Source organism: Topomyia yanbarensis, chromosome 2 (assembly GCF_030247195.1).
Source record: "Topomyia yanbarensis strain Yona2022 chromosome 2, ASM3024719v1, whole genome shotgun sequence".
Classification (NCBI taxonomy): domain Eukaryota; kingdom Metazoa; phylum Arthropoda; class Insecta; order Diptera; family Culicidae; genus Topomyia; species Topomyia yanbarensis.
This window is the reverse complement of record NC_080671.1, coordinates 409,818,015-409,834,844: the sequence shown is the minus strand read 5'-3', so window position 1 is coordinate 409,834,844 and position 16,830 is coordinate 409,818,015. Positions and strand designations below refer to the sequence as shown.

At 37.8% G+C, this 16,830-nt stretch overlaps 1 protein-coding gene across 5 annotated transcripts; it reads right to left on the bottom strand.

Annotated features, from left to right (window-relative positions):
* Positions 1 to 503: 503 nt before the first annotated feature.
* Positions 504 to 15,000, bottom strand: LOC131685059 (plasminogen-like). 5 transcript variants are annotated; one of them, XR_009304729.1, is made up of 9 exons: positions 14,837 to 15,000; positions 3,355 to 3,555; positions 3,003 to 3,295; positions 2,779 to 2,943; positions 2,340 to 2,724; positions 1,654 to 2,284; positions 1,388 to 1,573; positions 1,045 to 1,250; positions 504 to 987 (listed from the first exon to the last, which is right to left on the bottom strand). XR_009304729.1 is itself a non-coding variant. In XM_058968460.1 (7 exons), exons 1-7 carry the CDS (start codon positions 14,840 to 14,842, stop codon positions 1,389 to 1,391), a joined length of 1,866 nt encoding a protein of 621 aa, XP_058824443.1. In that variant the 5' UTR covers positions 14,843 to 15,000; the 3' UTR covers positions 1,319 to 1,388. The 5 variants fall into 5 exon arrangements, 1 of the variants encoding a protein (XP_058824443.1); XR_009304728.1 differs by having other exon boundaries at positions 505 to 987; positions 1,040 to 1,250; XR_009304730.1 differs by having other exon boundaries at positions 506 to 987; positions 1,040 to 1,250; positions 2,779 to 2,940.
* Between the last annotated feature and the right edge of the window lie 1,830 nt (positions 15,001 to 16,830).

Genomic DNA, 16,830 nt, shown 5'->3' with positions numbered 1-16,830 from the left:
CGTCCACATACAAAACCCTGGTGCTTCTAGAGAAAGGTTAGAGCATCGCGGGCAAGCCGGGTTGCGGTCCGACAGCATTTCATGACTGGAAGGTGCAGCAAGCACCGAAATGGAAAACGGAAGGCAAGGTGGCGAAATCCTTCTGCGACCCAAGGTGACGATCAAAATAGGGAAAAAGTCAACCGTGACGGAAAAGTGAGCGGTCACCCAAAAGCTCGACAGAAGGTGCCCTTCAAGGATGTTTTTTTGCGAAGCGCAACGTGGTTATGATCATGAACGATCTGACGTACCTGACGTTCGACGAATATGACTGGCAGAGGATAGACTATTTCACGTCCCCCAGAAAGGAGGTAAGCAGCCATGTATAGTACATTTCCCACACGAAGTTCCCAAAAAGGTCCTCTTGTGGCTGACAATCAGTGAGAAGGGGATGTCAAAGCAGGAAACTTTTGTTTTACCACGAAACTGTTTTTACATATAGTGAGGTATATTGGGAAGTGCATAATTTTTTTTCGAATGTCTGTCGAATAATTAGCTAGGTAAATGAAGTTAGTTTTTTTTTTCTGGCAGCCACGATTTCTCATGTTTTGGTTTGGATGATCTAAAACAGGAAAACCCAATTGATTCTTCAAAAGTATGTGAACGGTTATCGTTCCTACCAGAATATAGAATATGGAATATAGAAAAGTTGTTAACATTTATTTTTGTCGATTATTCCCATGATTTTTAACATAAATTTTACTATATCATTGCCAATAATTAATGAAAAATCATGTCAGTGGTAGGGACGATAGCCAGGCGTCTTGCGAACATTGCAATTTTTTTATGCAAGTCGGTTAAGTAGTTCGGCTCGAATCATAGCGGTCTGTTTAAAAAGCAATGCCAGGTGTGCGCTTCGAGCGCCCCGAACCTCCAGCGGTATTATCATTTTTGGGTATTTTTCGAAACCATCCGATGAATAATTAGGTTTCTACAGTAATTCTAAAACTATAAGAAAACAAAATTAAAAAAAAAAACGGTTTTATGAAATAAACATTACCTTACTAGCCTCTGAAGAAACACCACCTGAAGTACGAAGTCGCATTCTGGCCGGATCTGGCGTCGGCCTATTACGCAAAACAATTACTGAAGGAGAAGGAGCGTTTGAAGATCCCAGTTGTTCCCAAGAACGCCAAACCCCCTCCCCCTCGTACTCCAGCTGCATCCAATTGAAAATTTCCCCTTTTACTAAACTGATACATGCTGTAAGGCTTTTCGCGTATCATGTGAAATGTTGCAATGAAAAATTCCGGTAAAAAATAAATGTTTAACGACAGAATTGGTATAAATAAATTTTAATTTTAGTATAACATAAAGATTTGATCTAAATGTTTTGTAAAACCCTTACTTCACATATAACTATTGATCCACGGTAAAAACTTAGCCACATCCGTAAACACTGCATAATGATTCGGATCGCAGCTAACTTTGTTCTGCAGTGCGGCACTAACCGATACGATTCCTCGCAGAAACCACCGGTTGCTCTGCTTGAAAACCATTCCTCCTCCGCTATCGCCGTTACATACAGATGTTCCTGCGGAAAGGGTGAAAAAGAGTGAGATACAACTCCATCAGTCCAAGTGTTAGAAAAATTTCATCCAAATCACTCGCTACCATTTCTAAATCCAGCGCAGAATGATGTATTGGAGGTAACCTTGCTGAAAAAGTCTCGATTCGACCAAATGCACGTCTCGTGAGCGACCACCGGCATCTGTGCGTAGGACAGTTGCTCACTCACCAGTCCTTTTTCATTATATCCCCAGCCAGGCACTAGACCAACCTTATTAATCAGTATCTTGTAGTCTTCATCAAAATTCCAAAGGCAAGCCGGCCGAACAAAATGACCGAATTTAACATCGGCCTTCAACTTCAGCAATGCGATATCGGCAAAGAACCGTTCAAAGTTATAGTCGTTGTGGATCAGTACCCGATCGATTTTGGCATCCTGTTCGGGACCGTTCCATCGTTTCAGGTCTGTTTTTCCCAGGTATAGTAACAGGCTGCCGGACTCAACAGGACGCCGAGATTTTTCTAGCGCCACGCAATGAGCTGCCGTGAGAGCGAAACGAACAGATATGAGTGTTGCGCCGCACAGATACTTCAGCTCGGTAACCGATGACCGATAGAGGGCCCCGTGCCATGGAAATTGTGCGTGATGAACCGGTGACCCATGGGTTACAAGTGGATTCGCCTTTGGCACTACTGTGCCGCAGATGTCCTCGTCGTACGAATTGATGTAGTGAGTCTGAAAATAATACTGCACTAAATAGAAGATCGTCTAACAGTAGAGATTACCGTACCGAGCTCTCCACATTTTGAATGAATGCGTAGTCTCCTTGAAAGAAAGTTGGTTTTACGGTTGAAGGCTGCTTCCGATTATAATCTCCTTGGAAATATGACGGAGGCTCTGTCGTTGTTGTAGTACGAAACTCTCTGCTGGGCAGAGGGTCGTCTGTTGTAGTTCTGCTAGTAGCGTAGCCGTTTATCCGAGAACCTTCATGACTAGATACCGTTTGTCGGGTTGGTTTGGACGTTGTTCTGTCTGTTGAAGACTGACTGTTCGTGGGTTTCTTCCAAATTGTAGGATCTTGTATTGGGTCATAAGTATCATAGTTTTTAGGTGCATTGGGTTGTAGTTTTTGATTGATGCTAGATTCATTGTATTTGCTTGATGTCTCTGAAAATCTAAGAGTATGTGAGATTCAATACAAGTGTTGGCTTTAAAAACTTCGGCTGTACCTTGATTTCATGAATAAGGGATCAACTTGTGATTCCGGGAAAACTGAATCGGGAGAGGGTGTTGATACGTGCGTGTTAGTATTCGGAACATCAGAGCTATGATGAACAATTGAGTTAATAGGCTGAACTGAATGAACGACATACATTTCATGCTTGTTATCACTGCTGGAATGTTTTTAAATCAAATCTATAGTATTTTGGAGTTTAAGTGTTTTGGATCTTACGTTTTCGGTCGACTTTCATGCCTCTCTGATTCACCTCGATATACTATAGGTCTATCGTACGTGTTCGCTATGCTTGTTTTAACATGTTGATCTGTAACCGGTCTTAAGGACGGTACGTCTACGCAAATGTTCTGTCCATTGAAACGAACCTGATGCAGCTTCGGGACCCTCCCGTAGTCCGAATGTTTTACGTAGAATTTCAAAATAAGCGTTTCACCGGCGTTCAACCGATACGATTTGTCCTCAATGTGGAAGTGTAGGTTATCCTTCGTCGTGACATCTTTGAAGTACGCCTGGAAAAGAGAGACGCGCTAAAGCTTACCATGCTTCGGTAGCGTTAGTAAATCGATACCCCAAAAACATAAATTTGACCATCGAAGATCACATCTATGAAAATTCCGTGTAGTGGAACGTTTGTTTTCAATCGCAGCGTTCCGTACCACGTGTCTTGACTATCGTCCTGTTCATCATAGTTGAAAACCGTTGGACAGGGCGAAGTTTTCTGGTGGCTACGAGACGCGATCGCTATCAGTAATGCGGTGATGGTGAATAACTGAAATTGGATGTTCAATTCGTTATTTGGCTAACAGAATCTAAATCTACTACTTATATTTACAATAAAAATAAAATCCAAATAATAATCATACGTATGGGACCATTCATAAATTACGTAACGCAAAAATTGCCCAAAATTGACTCCCCCCTCCCCCCATGTAACAAATTGTCACAAATTTAGTTATCCCCCCCTCCCCTATTACGTAACAAATTCCTTGAAAAAAAATGTTTTTCTTCGATGAAAACATGTTACGTAACGATCTAGCTTACTCCCCCTCCCCCCTATGTCACAATATGTAACAACTTCTCGAACCCCCTCCCCCCCCCCTAAAAGCGTTACGTAATTTATGAATGGACCCTATGTAATTTACCCAGATTTTTTCTTTGATGGTGGATTTTTTTTGCTAGCTTGTTATATTTACAATTATATTTAGAAATAACTTTTGGTTTAGCTGAAGATAATGAAATGGGTTGGTTTTGTATTCCTAGTGACGCTTAAACTTCATTGGGGCGCGAACATGCGACAACTTGGCTATGAGGCAGCTTCCTTATTCTCTGTACTGCCAGACCAGGGTAGTTTGAAAATAGCATAGCCCCTCATTTTCCTCAAATGATAAAGACATTTTTCTTCTTTTTTAATTTTTTTTTGTATTTTATACTGGAATGGTTTTTTAAATTTTTTTTATATATATTTTCAATTTGATTACATTATTTTGTTTGCTTTACATTTCAAATTTAGTATATTGGGTGTTCAGCCGCAAGTGGTGACTTTTCATCCCTATTGTTTACATGATTCGGTTTATTATTATTAAGATATAATATGCTTTCGCACAGTGGCGGATCCAGGGGGAGGGTCCTGGGGGTCCGGACCCCCCCGAAATTTTTTTACTAGTTGAGAAATTTTAAATAAGTTTAAATTTTATATTAGTTTCACACCCAAAATCATTCCTAACCAAATTTGACCAATAAACCTGATATTCATTACATGAGCTTATTACGAATTACAAAATGTACAATGTTCTTTTTAAAATCGAAATTTCGGACCCTTCCCGAAATATTTTTCTAGATCCGCCCCTGCTTTCGCAGTTAAGTGATTTTTGCAGTAGGAAGTTTTAAACCTACCTGTCATGTGAATAAGGAGCTTAACAAATCTTATAAACTAACTTAGAAACTATAAAGAGAGCTAATCGTTGCAATTGGTGATTGCAACGATTTTTGCCGGAAGTTGCTTATAATACCGTTCGTCATAATTTCTAATGCTTCTATGTTTGCGAGTCTGTGCAACTCGTTTGTGTTAAACCAGGGAGGAAGCTTCAAAATCATTTTCAGAAGTTTATTCTGAATCCTTTGACGCGTTTTCTTCCACAACAACTTTCCCAGATTGGCACTGCATATAGCATTGCCGGTCTAAATATTTGTTTATAAATTAATAGTTTGTTCTTTAGGCAGAGCCTAGAATTCCTATTTATAAGAGGGTATAAACATTTTATATATTTGTTGAATTTTGTTTGGATTCCTTCAATATGATCCTTAAAAGTGAGTTTTTGTCGTAAATCAAACCCAAGTATTTAAATTGATCTGACCATAAATTTAATAATATGGTTATTATTTGGTTTAAGAGAATAAGCTCTTGGCTTATGCAAAAACACAATCAATTGTGTTTTACCGCATTAGTGGAAATTTTCCATTTTTTCAGGTAATCATTGAAAATATTCAAACTTCGTTGCAGTCGACTGCAGATAATCAGAGGTGGGAAAATACCGGTTGAGTACCGGTATGGTAAACCAAATTTCTACACGTGTTTGTGTTTCCTTTACATTGTGTGCGGTCTTACCGCTGATTGTGTTTCAACGAGACACGAAAACCAAACCGAGTTTCGTTTATACAGAACCGTGGTTTGGTTTTGATTTTCGTTTACCGGTGCACGAGTATGAGAAGGAAACACGAGAATAACGAAACCAAACTTCGGTTGTGTTGCGGTTGTGTATTCGGGTTGATGTTTATCGGCTAAGCTAGTACTGCTAGTATTTTTATTACGAATTCTAAACAAATTTCTTTTGGGTGTAAGGTATCTTTTCGATAATTGAAAAAATGTCTTCGAACATCTTTCTGTTAAAATAAATTATGTTCGTTGTTATAACTGTTGTTCCTTAACTCAATATTGCGACATTTTCATAATGATTTATAATCAGGAAGTTTGCAATATGAGTATGTTTGGTATGGGAAACTGCCCAAAAATCGAAAGTAAAAGGAAATCTCAGCTATTTTTATATCTAAGGTAGCAGATCAAAATTTAAGATGACGGTATATTCAAGATTATCTGTCATCTAGAATCATACGACATGGAAATTTTTAATATAAGCAATATGTTAAAAGATCGCAAATCGCTGCCTGCTGTCATTTAAAATATGATATGGATGGCTATATTCAATACTACTGGCATTCAATAACGTTTTAATGGTAAAAAATCGTGAAATAAGGGTACTTTTGATATCAAAAAGTTGTCTAGAGATTTAAAACTGTTATTCGTCGCCAATTTGCATCCCAATATGCTGATATTTTCACGACGATTTAGCATTTAAAGGCATGCATATTTTAATAGGAATATAATTCTAAGAAAAACGAAGCTTGAATTGCATCGTAAATTAGAAATTCAAAATGGGGGAATTATATTAAAAATTATGGCCTATTCAAGATGATTTAACAACTAGCATGGTTACAGTATGGACCAATATCCACATTAATGATTGAAGGATGTTTTATATGTTTTGTTGTAATGAGACGGACAATTTCGTGATCGGTTACAATGTGAATAATTTTTTTTCTTTCGAATGCTTGCGCAATTTTTTTTTTTAAATCTGATTGTTCTGCAGTAGATTTGTATACACACATCGACTGGTATCGCCGGAAATATTTATTCCTTAAAGAAACTTAGTTTCCAACGGCGGCCTATTAAATGAAAGTATTCTTACTATTCGTTAGTTGAGTTAGTTGCTGTTCTCAATAAATTAATTTTTTTTAGCAATTGAATAATTGAGTGGTAGTTTTCTCTTAACTCGAATATTCACGACCAAACCTTCTAGAGGACCTCCATAATGTGTCAAAACGATGTACATTAACAGCAACAGTGACCGAAATGTTTTACCAGTACTCAGTAAATAAGGACCTAATCGTTTAACAGTGTGTGCCCCACTTGCGTCTGAGTTGCTTACCATATGTGAATAACACACACATATACGCAATTGCCTCTGTGCAATGATATATGTATCAATTCGATGCACCATACAGTAATAACAAGGATAAGTAATGTGACTATGTGCTCGAGATTATTCGAGAATCGCCTAACCAGCACAACCAGACATGGATTAGATTTCATTGATACGACTATTGGAGATATAAATTCATCAGGACTCTTTGAATGAATGTGAAGTTATTGATTTCATTTATTTAATGGATTTTATTGTTGTTGTTATTTCATTGATTTCGCTGATTTCATTGTTTTCATTAATTTCAATTTAAACATTTCGACATTACTGTCAATTTATATGCTCTAGACAATTTCGCCGAATCAAATATATCTACATTTCTCGGTTTCATGCAATATTTTGCCAAGGCAAGGTAGCGGTTTTTAGTTTGGTGTACGCCATCTTGGTTTTCAGCATTGAAACAAACATCAATTGTTGAACTGTTAACAACTGCTCAGAACCAGCCATTTCGATATTGCCCCATCGACTCTCAACAACTAATTGAACTCAATTCAGTTGTCTATTCGGCAACACTGCAGACTAATTTACTGCTTCTTCTTTCAACCGAAGCACCGTGTACAGAAAAAACCAGGCTCGGTTTTCTAAAGCCAAACCGAAACCGCTGCTGAGAATACATCAACACAAGTTGAAATTCGTACACACATGTAAACGGTGCTGAGTGACTCGGTTTGGTTTTATAAACTGCGACTCGGTGGAGGTTTTTCTTTCGTATACCGTGTGAACGAAATCCAAACCGAATACGATGTGCATCACTCGTTTACACGTGTTGAGATCTTGACAACCATACCGGTGAATATACGTACCGGTTGGTTTTCTTACCCACCTCTGCAGATAATACGAAGACTCCTACCAGTGACTGAGATGCTAGTATCATCAGTATCTCATGGTAATTTCGGGAAAGTTTTTAAGAAGAATGTTGAAAATTCCAGCATAACCTGGAGCTTTCATATTTTTTAACTTTTTCATGATGGATTTGATCTCATCATAGTTTGTTTCAACAATCTCGTTTAGAGACAATACTCGATTTGAAAAATTTGCATATTTTTGTGAGACTTCGTTTTCAATAGGACTCACAACATTGAGGTTAAAATTATGTACGCTCTCAAACTGCTAAGCAAGTTTACGAGCTTTTTCTTCGTTTGTAAGAAGTATGTGGTCACCTTCTTTTAAACCTGGAATTGGTTTCTGAGGTTTCTTAAGAACCTTAGAAAGTTTCCAGGAACGTTTAGAATATGGCTGTATTTCTTCAACCTCTTTCGCGAAATTTTCATTTCTTAAGCGTGTGGTTCTATGTTTAATTTCTTTTTGTAGATCCTGATAGATACATTTCATAGCAGGATCCCGAGAACGTTAATATTGACGTGTTCGAACATTCTTCAAGCGAATCAGAGGTTGAAGATCGTCACCAATAATAGGAGTATTAAATTTTATCTGTTGTTGGTACTGATAAATTTCTAGCATCAACTATAGAATCACTTAAATTTCGTAAAGCCGTCAGCTATATTTTGCAAATCATGATCATGATTAAAATTATTCTCAATATGAGTTTTGTACCTTTCCCAATTCGCTTTGTGATAATTAAACACCGAGCTAATGGGATTGGAAACAGCTTCGTGAGAAAGTGAAAAAGTTACTGGAAGATGATCAGAATCAAAGTCAGCATGTGTAATCAATTCGCTACAAAGGTGACTTCGATCTGTCAAAACCAAATCAATTGTTGATGAATTCCTTACAGACGAATAGCACGTAGGACCATTCGGGAACAAAATTGAATAATAACCAGCAGAGCAAACATTAAAAAGTAGTTTACCGTTGGAATTGCTTTGAGCATTATTCCAGGATCGGTGTTTGGCGTTAAAATCACCGATTATGAAGAATTTCGACCGATTTCTTGTAGATTTTTGTAAGTCTCCTTTCAAAAAATTAATTTGCTCGCCAGTGCACTGAAAAGGCAAATAGACGGTGTAACAGAATGTTTGATCCTGCGATTAGCCGCTATTGCGATTCCTCCGCCGGATCCAACAATTCAATCATAACGAGGAATAACAAAATTAGAATTACTTTTCAATTTAACATTTGATTTTTAAAAAGTTTCGGTCACAACGGCTATATGCACATTATGTATCCTCAAGAAGTTGAAAAATTTGTCTTCGCCCGTTTTCAATGAACGAGCATTCCAATTTAATAAATTCAAATGATTATTTAAAGTCATTATTAAACTTCAATTTCATTACAATTTTACTAGCAAATTCCCACCCCGCTTGAAAAGCTTTAAACATGGAGGTAGAATTTAACAAAGCAATCGTCATAGATAACACAGATTCTTGCAAGTATTTTAATTTTTTTTTCCGACACGCTACCTAGATCCATTGGACGAAAGGAAGCGTTTGGTGCAAACGAGTTTGTAGGTGTGGTAGTGTTAGCCGTTTTTTGGCCTTGTTACCTGCCACTGAAGCATAAGATGACACATCATTGTAGGATGGGGTGATGGAGATAGGTAGAGAAGTTGTTAACCTATTTTGAAGCGAATTAACACGTTTGGACTTGCTTCCTTGAAGTGTACCTGAAGAAGTAGGTAAATTGTTTATTTGATGTTTTTGTTGCCTAGAACGAGAATTTATAATTTTCTCTCGAACAGTACAAACCCAGATGTTCGATTTATGGTTTTCGCTACAATTAGCGCATTTGAAACTTTTTTTGTTTTTTTTTTTTTTGTACCGGACAAGTATCTTTTGTGTGCGATTTATCACCACAGATCAAACATGTGGAATCCAAATGACAATTTTTTGTGCTGTGCCCAAAGCCTTGGCATCTACGACACCGGGTCAGATTTTGAATTCTGCCCCCATATCGTCTATAATGTTCCCACTTTACTCGCGCGTGGAACACAAAACGTACTTTTTCTAATACTTTCAAATTATTAACCTCAGTATGGTTAAAATGAATTAAGTAAAGCTCCTGGATAATTCCAGAGCGTACTGGCGTATTATCGCCGCTAGCCTTTTTCTTCATAAGAATAACTTGTGAAGGAGAAAAGCCAAGTAAATCTTTCAATTCATTGGATATTTCATCCAAACTTTGACCTTGTGGTTGCCCTTTCAAGACCGGCTTGAATGGTCTATCTGTCTTGAAATCATATGAATAAAATTTATATAACTTCTCCGTAAGATACTGGAGTAGTCATTTGTAGCCAATCAATTCCTCCGCTGTAACTCGACATTCTCCTCTTCGGCCAATCTGAAAAGAGACTTTCACGTCCGGAAGGAGCATCGAAAGCTCAGTTCGAAAGGCTTTGAAGACGGAGATCATCACTATTATAGGCGGAGGTAATTGCGGTTTCTTCTCATTGACTGAGAAAGATTGTCGAAAAAATATAGCTAGTCTTGAGTAAGACTGATCGAGCGAAAATATAGGTAGTCTTGAAAAAGACTGTTGCTGTTGGAGAACTCTAGGTAAACCAGGAGCTATCAAGATTTGTGACCGGTTCCAACGAAGGTCCAAGCCGGTATGTAATACTGGAATGGTAAAAAAGGTTTATCGTACGGTAATGCCCCAACCGGATTTCGAAAATATAAGCAAACCCAAGAAATTCGCGCTATTTCTTACATTGAAATTACAAACGAAACCCCGCGAACGCGCTGGAAAATATAGCGATTGTCACAGTTTCATTGAATTAACTACGTTTTATTTCATGACATATATCGGCAGAAGTGGTAATTGTTGTTTATTGCATTAAGTAAAACTTTTTTTCATGCTATTGTAATATTCAGCGCAATGGTTTGATAGTGTTCAAAATGCTATCATGCCTTGAAAACACCATCACCATGGTCCTGATCTTGTGGAACCCCTACATAAACCATACATAGCAACTTTCTCATGACGAAGTGTCGGCAACTTTTTCCGGTCAGCTAAGACCAAGTCCTCGAGAAAGCTAAGCTATTCGAGGTACTGCGTATCCTGAAATCCATCTGTAATTCCAGCATACTAGCGACCGACATCGATTTGACCATGTCATCGGCGGCCATTTTCTCACCACGAAACAGCGATCTTTTTCGGTCAGGTAAAGCCAAGCAGGGTAAATGTTCCCATTCGAGATACTGCGCACCCTGTAAAAGTTCGATAATCGAATAACATAGAGTTCCCGCTTTTGTTTATCCAGGTAACTATAATGAATGTATGCCTCCGTTGAAAATTTACCCCCGTTACAGGTCGATACTATTCCTTTTTCTGCAACTGCATCGCCGGGAGATTACCACCCGGGTCAATTGCGAATTTATTATCAGAACGTGAGAGGACTACAGACTAAAATTGACAAGCTGATCTCTCAAACTATTTGGCAGGTACATGGTTTACCGTAATGACCGCTATCCGACAAATCTAGGCAAAACTAGGTGGTGTTCTATTCACCACTGTCAGATATTAGCCTAAGATTCGAACAACTTTGGATAAACTGTATCGATTTTGTTGGCTATTTTCGGCAAATTTGAGACTAAGAGAAACGAAAGCAACGAAATTGAAAGACGGATAGGTATTCTAGAGCGAATCAGTTATAAACTTAGAACGGAAAACTAGAACTAGGCAGGCTCATATGGGCATGATCGAAAGGAAATGTGAAGAATTCTTTGCCTTATGCAGAGTAGGAGTTGGGCGTTGCACCCAAGTCTACCGCATGGTCTATGGTAGAACATAACTCATCATCATGTTTTACCGCCGACGCCGGCAAAAAATTCTTCACAAATCCTCGCCTAGAACGACCATGCGATCATTCTTCTCCCTTTCTGCTAGCATCAAGCCGTGACGTATGCATTCAATCGACACCAAGCTATCGGTGTCGCACCGATCCTATTGTGATTGAACTACTTATTGATTTTTTCGTTCCGCACACACGGATGTCTGATAGCAATTAATGACACAGCTCAGCTAGCAGAAATCGAATTTTTTATCTACTTTTTTACCAACTAGTTTATATGTTACTATGTTTTAATTGCCGCAAGGTTCTACTGTATCGATTTTGGTAAAAAAGTAGATAAAAAATTCGATTTCTGCTAGCTGAGCTGTGTCATTAATTGCTATCAGCCATCCGTGTGTGCGGAACGAAAAAATCAATAAGTAGTTCAATCACAATAGGATCGGTGCGACACCGATAGCTTGGTGTCGATTGAATGCATACGTCACGGCTTGATGCTAGCAGAAAGGGAGAAGAATGATCGCATGGTCGTCCTAGGCGAGGATTTGTGAAGAATTTTTTGCCGGCGTCGGCGGTAAAACATGATGATGAGTTATGTTCTACCATAGACCATGCGGTAGACTTGGGTGCAACGCCCAACTCCTACTCTGCATAAGGCAAAGAATTCTTCACATTTCCTTTCGATCATGCCCATATGAGCCTGCCTAGTTCTAGTTTTCCGTTCTAAGTTTATAACTGATTCGCTCTAGAATACCTATCCGTCTTTCAATTTCATTGCTTTCGTTTCTCTTAGTCTCAAATTTGCCGAAAATAGCCAACAAAATCGATACAGTAGAACCTTGCGGCAATTAAAACATAGTAACATATAAACTTTGGATAAATATTCGTTCTAACGACATAAATATAAGGTTTTCGTGATCGTGTAATGCTTTACTGACCAGATGGTGTTATTGAACATGCTACAAATGTGCACGGCAACTAACTCGTGAAAACGTACTTCAGATCTTTTGTTCGTGAAAGGAGAAGATTCAATTAATTGCACCATATATGAAGTATCGAATAAGTTGGGACACCAAGCACACACGCGTACAAGATTGCGTACAAGTTTTACATGAAAAAACTTTGAGTCAGATTAACTTTGTCAAATGGAAGTAAATAAGTCTTTCAGCTACTTATTCTTATTCTAAACCAATTAACAAATAAAGATTAACCAAAAAATAAATATAATGTATTAAAGCTTCTTTAATTTTTTTTTTATTTATTTGAATTGTTTGAAGTGTCCCAACCTATACGACACAATTTTTTTTTGTCCATTTTTCCGTCATGCAGAAAATTGATCCTGAGTCTTATTTAAAATAGCAAGTAAACATCTTCCATTCGCAGACATTAAGCCACACAATATATCTACAATATGGTGCACTAAAAGCTAAAAAATATTGTCATGAAAACAAGATATCAGCTTCTAAATAAACCCGTCCCAACCTGGACTACATTCCCTTACGTCCTTCCGGTATGTTTCTCAAAAACGAAACATTATGGTAAATTTTGCAACCTATTTGTGAAACACTTTTCACGTGTGTTCAAAACTGATTCGGCTGATTCTACTCAGGTGCAACATAGTCTTCGTGATGTCCCTCGTGACGTCATTAACTTTGGAAATATTCAGTTGTCTGACGATGACACTTTACCTGCAATAAGGAAGTTGAAGTCCTCAACAGCGGCAGGGCCTGACGGAATTTCTTCCGTTGCACTGATGCTAGTTCGTGCTAGTATATTGTGTACATCTTTTAAAGTAATTTTAACCAACCGTTATCACAATCAGTATTTTCCATGTACTGGATAAAGTCTGTTTTTCGAGATTCTAGAAGGAGACATTCCGTGTGACCAAGGCCTATATATCAAAGGATCAACATGTCTTTTTCTCCGTCAGATCAACAATTACCAACTTACTCCACACAGTATTGAAAATATAGAAGAAGGATCACAGGTACGCTGTAAATATGGACCTTAAGCCAGCATTCGACCGGGAAAACCATTATCTCCTACTGGCGAAGATTGAACGAGTGGGTGTATGCCCTGCTTCCACTACATGGCTTAAGCTATATCTTGTAGATCGTGCCCTATATGTGAAACTGGGAAACAATGAATCATACAGTTTTATTAACTTGTCGGGTGTGCCTCAAGGATGTAACTTGAGACCTTAAACCTTAAACAAAGTCAGAGCAAGAAAATTTAAACGCTGAAGCGAATGAAACTTGTATTAAAAATGATAGGAATACATTTTTAAGATTATTGTAATGTGTAATTCTACATTTGTAAACGTATGTAACATACGCATTACTAAAGGGACAAGCGAAATGCTCCGTTAGTGACGCCGAGTCTAGTCATAAAAAATGTGTTGACAACATCGCCCTGCTCGCAACAGATAGCAAGCATGGTTTAGCATAGACTTCAAACTTGGTTTTTAAACTGCGCCAGTGCCAAGTATTCTGTTTGACCATTCAGTAACGCTCTGTCACTGACGTCAAGCTCGGTTTGGCACGTCAGTCTAGCCATGGATCGCATTCTTAGGTGAGCGGGCGATATTGATCAGTCTACTCCAAAACTGCAACCTGATGCATCGTCAATAACGGAAAATTCTGTACCTGGGATGGGATTTGCGGATACAAAAAACTTAACGCAGAATGCAGCCAGTCCATTCAAAATCTGTGAGGCAGAGTTAGGCAAACAGAAATAGAAAACATCTATCTGCGAATCCCGTACCAGTTCTGTAAGTTTTTATACGCTTTTCATAAAAATCTCTGTGAAAACTAGCCGTCTATGCGTAAATATTTGATCAATATAAATCATTGAGTTCGTCACTATTTATAGGCCATGTTCCCAACTATACATAACATTATTTTCTCGAATGTTTTAACACAAATTGCGGCATTTTGGTTAATCTGATTTTTCCATTTTCACAATGAGTTACACTGGCTCCTACTTCATTCAACAATATCAAATGTCCGCTGAAAAATTAATGATGAGTCATAATAATAATCATTGATGACGTCTTATAAAGATATGCAAAACATCCATTTTTAAATATCGTCGCCACAAGCCAAGCTATAGCCACTAACTTGTTGAAAACAAGTATATTTGCATTCTAACGTTGATCGGAGCTTCTAGATACCGTGTTACTTTCAGTCGCACTTAAGTTCATAATTTATTAGCCGTTGAAAAATGTTGGTCGGTGAGCATTTATTATGAACCCTTCACTATCTTCTCAAACCATTATCATTAATCAACCTTCTAAATGATAGCAATAAAAACCAAATCAATCACACCTTCATTGCCACGCTTCTGTTGACATTACAACTTAAATTGTAACCGCGAATATCTGCCTCCGCAATAAAAACACCTTAAACGAAACGAACTCCGAACTACGTATTACACGATCGTTGCACAGGGAACCGACCGGGGTGGAACAAAAACTGCAACTAATCCTGGTACTTCTAATTGCTAAGCTGTCTCGATCGTTCTCCTAGAGTAGCTAGATAAACTGCTTGTTCACCCCCAGCGAACCTATGCATAGAGATAGCGTATGAATAGTTCGACATGACGTTCTATGACGAGCGACTGTGAGATTTCAGTTGAGACGATGAGGGGTATAGAGGAGATCGGAGATTAAGTTTCATTTTCACCTGCTATGCGGTACTTGCTTCAAGCAGTAATCTCAATCCGAGCTTAGGTGAACATAACAAACAGTGATTGAATTACTATCTGCAATAGAACGCCTATTTTATTAATCATAGCTAACCCTTAGAGGATAGCAAAATTTTAGTTTCATCTCAATAATTTTTTTCGATTTAGTTACATTACTTTTTGAAATTTAAAAAAATTTTGTTATTGAACGTTTTAACACTTTTATCTACTTTATTGTTTTATAGATTATCACCATCACCACCAAGTAGTTTAATATTGAGACGCATTAATTCAAATTCAATTCAACTGGATGTTGGTTCGAAATGTATACCAGTTATGCAGAAAGGCAAACAACACCCTCGTTATGGTTTGCGAAGTCTCCACAATCAAACCAGTACAACAAACTTCACTAGTCAACAAGAAAGAAATACGGAATCGGAAGATTGCCATACATTCATGGGATGACACAGAAACTGGGATTGAATGTTTAGCAAATTAAATCGCGAATCACTTGGCTTTAAAAAACGCGACTTTATACTAAACGGTAAGCGATTGAAGTCAATGTGTTTTGTAGACAAGCATATTGAAGTGGGAAATGTTCCTGGTCGCTTTTGCGTATAGCAAAAGTCTACGTTTGTCTACAACGGTGGCTTTGACTTTCTTCTTGTATTGCTAATTATAAATGGGTTTGAAAGAGAGTTCTGTGGACGCTTCGAAGCTAGTACACTATGTAGGTACCTACTCTTTAAGCAACCACTTAATACAGAACCCCGTGACTGATTGTTGCTTTTTGCGTATATTTAGATATATATTTGATCTTAAGAAACACTTTTAGGAAAAATGCGAAATGGTTGTTGCATCGACGAACTCCCAAAATTCCTCTCCGCTGCAGATTTTCACAGTGAAATTCCTGCAGTCGCGAATTGTCATCTCAGACACCATTAATAAATACAAGTTATTAGTAATCAGACATGACTCAAAAGTACAAACAGTGTCAAAGGTTAGCATTAAAACTGCCATGTTAACAAGGCAAAATCTGATTTTCAACTATAAGTGGTTTGAATTTGTTTATTTTTTTATTTATAAATTGCTCGTCAAAGTCAAAATGTCGATGTATTGAGACTGAAAGTTAATGGCAAATGTCGATTGATATAAAGTTCTATTGAAAAGACTTTTAGCACATCCCATAGAGACTCCTGAAGTAATTGAATTTCCATTTGATTGCTGATTTTCTGGCATATCTTCAAATTACCTGACACAGCGCAAATTTACCCCGGGCCGAGGTAAATTGGCGCTATTTTCGCGTCACATAGTTATGTCTATAATAATGAAGACAATACTTAGTCTTAAACCTGTATATTCATACACTCAAGGGTTTTGCAGTTTCTACAGATACTAAGAAATGTCTCCCAAACATGATTAAGTTTGTTCAAAAATCACTAAAATGACTGATCTTGTATCATACGATCATGATACAATAAACTTAACAATATATTTTAATGTAGTCCAGCTACTTCTGACTCACCAGTTATAGTTGTAAACATAGCGTTGTATTATAAACATTATCGCATCGATTAGTTATTAAATATTCGACGTGGGTGTGCAGTATCATTACACTTTTGAAGTCTTCTATCTA

What these genes read in the sequence shown, in the direction of transcription:
- LOC131685059 (XM_058968460.1), bottom strand. An exon ending in GTCAAATTTATGTTTTTGGG is followed by an intron (nt 3,296 to 3,354) that starts GTATCGATTTAC and finishes TCTCTTTTCCAG; the next exon opens with GCGTACTTCAAAGATGTCAC. An exon ending in CCCTTATTCATGAAATCAAG is followed by an intron (nt 2,725 to 2,778) that starts GTACAGCCGAAG and finishes ACATACTCTTAG; the next exon opens with ATTTTCAGAGACATCAAGCA.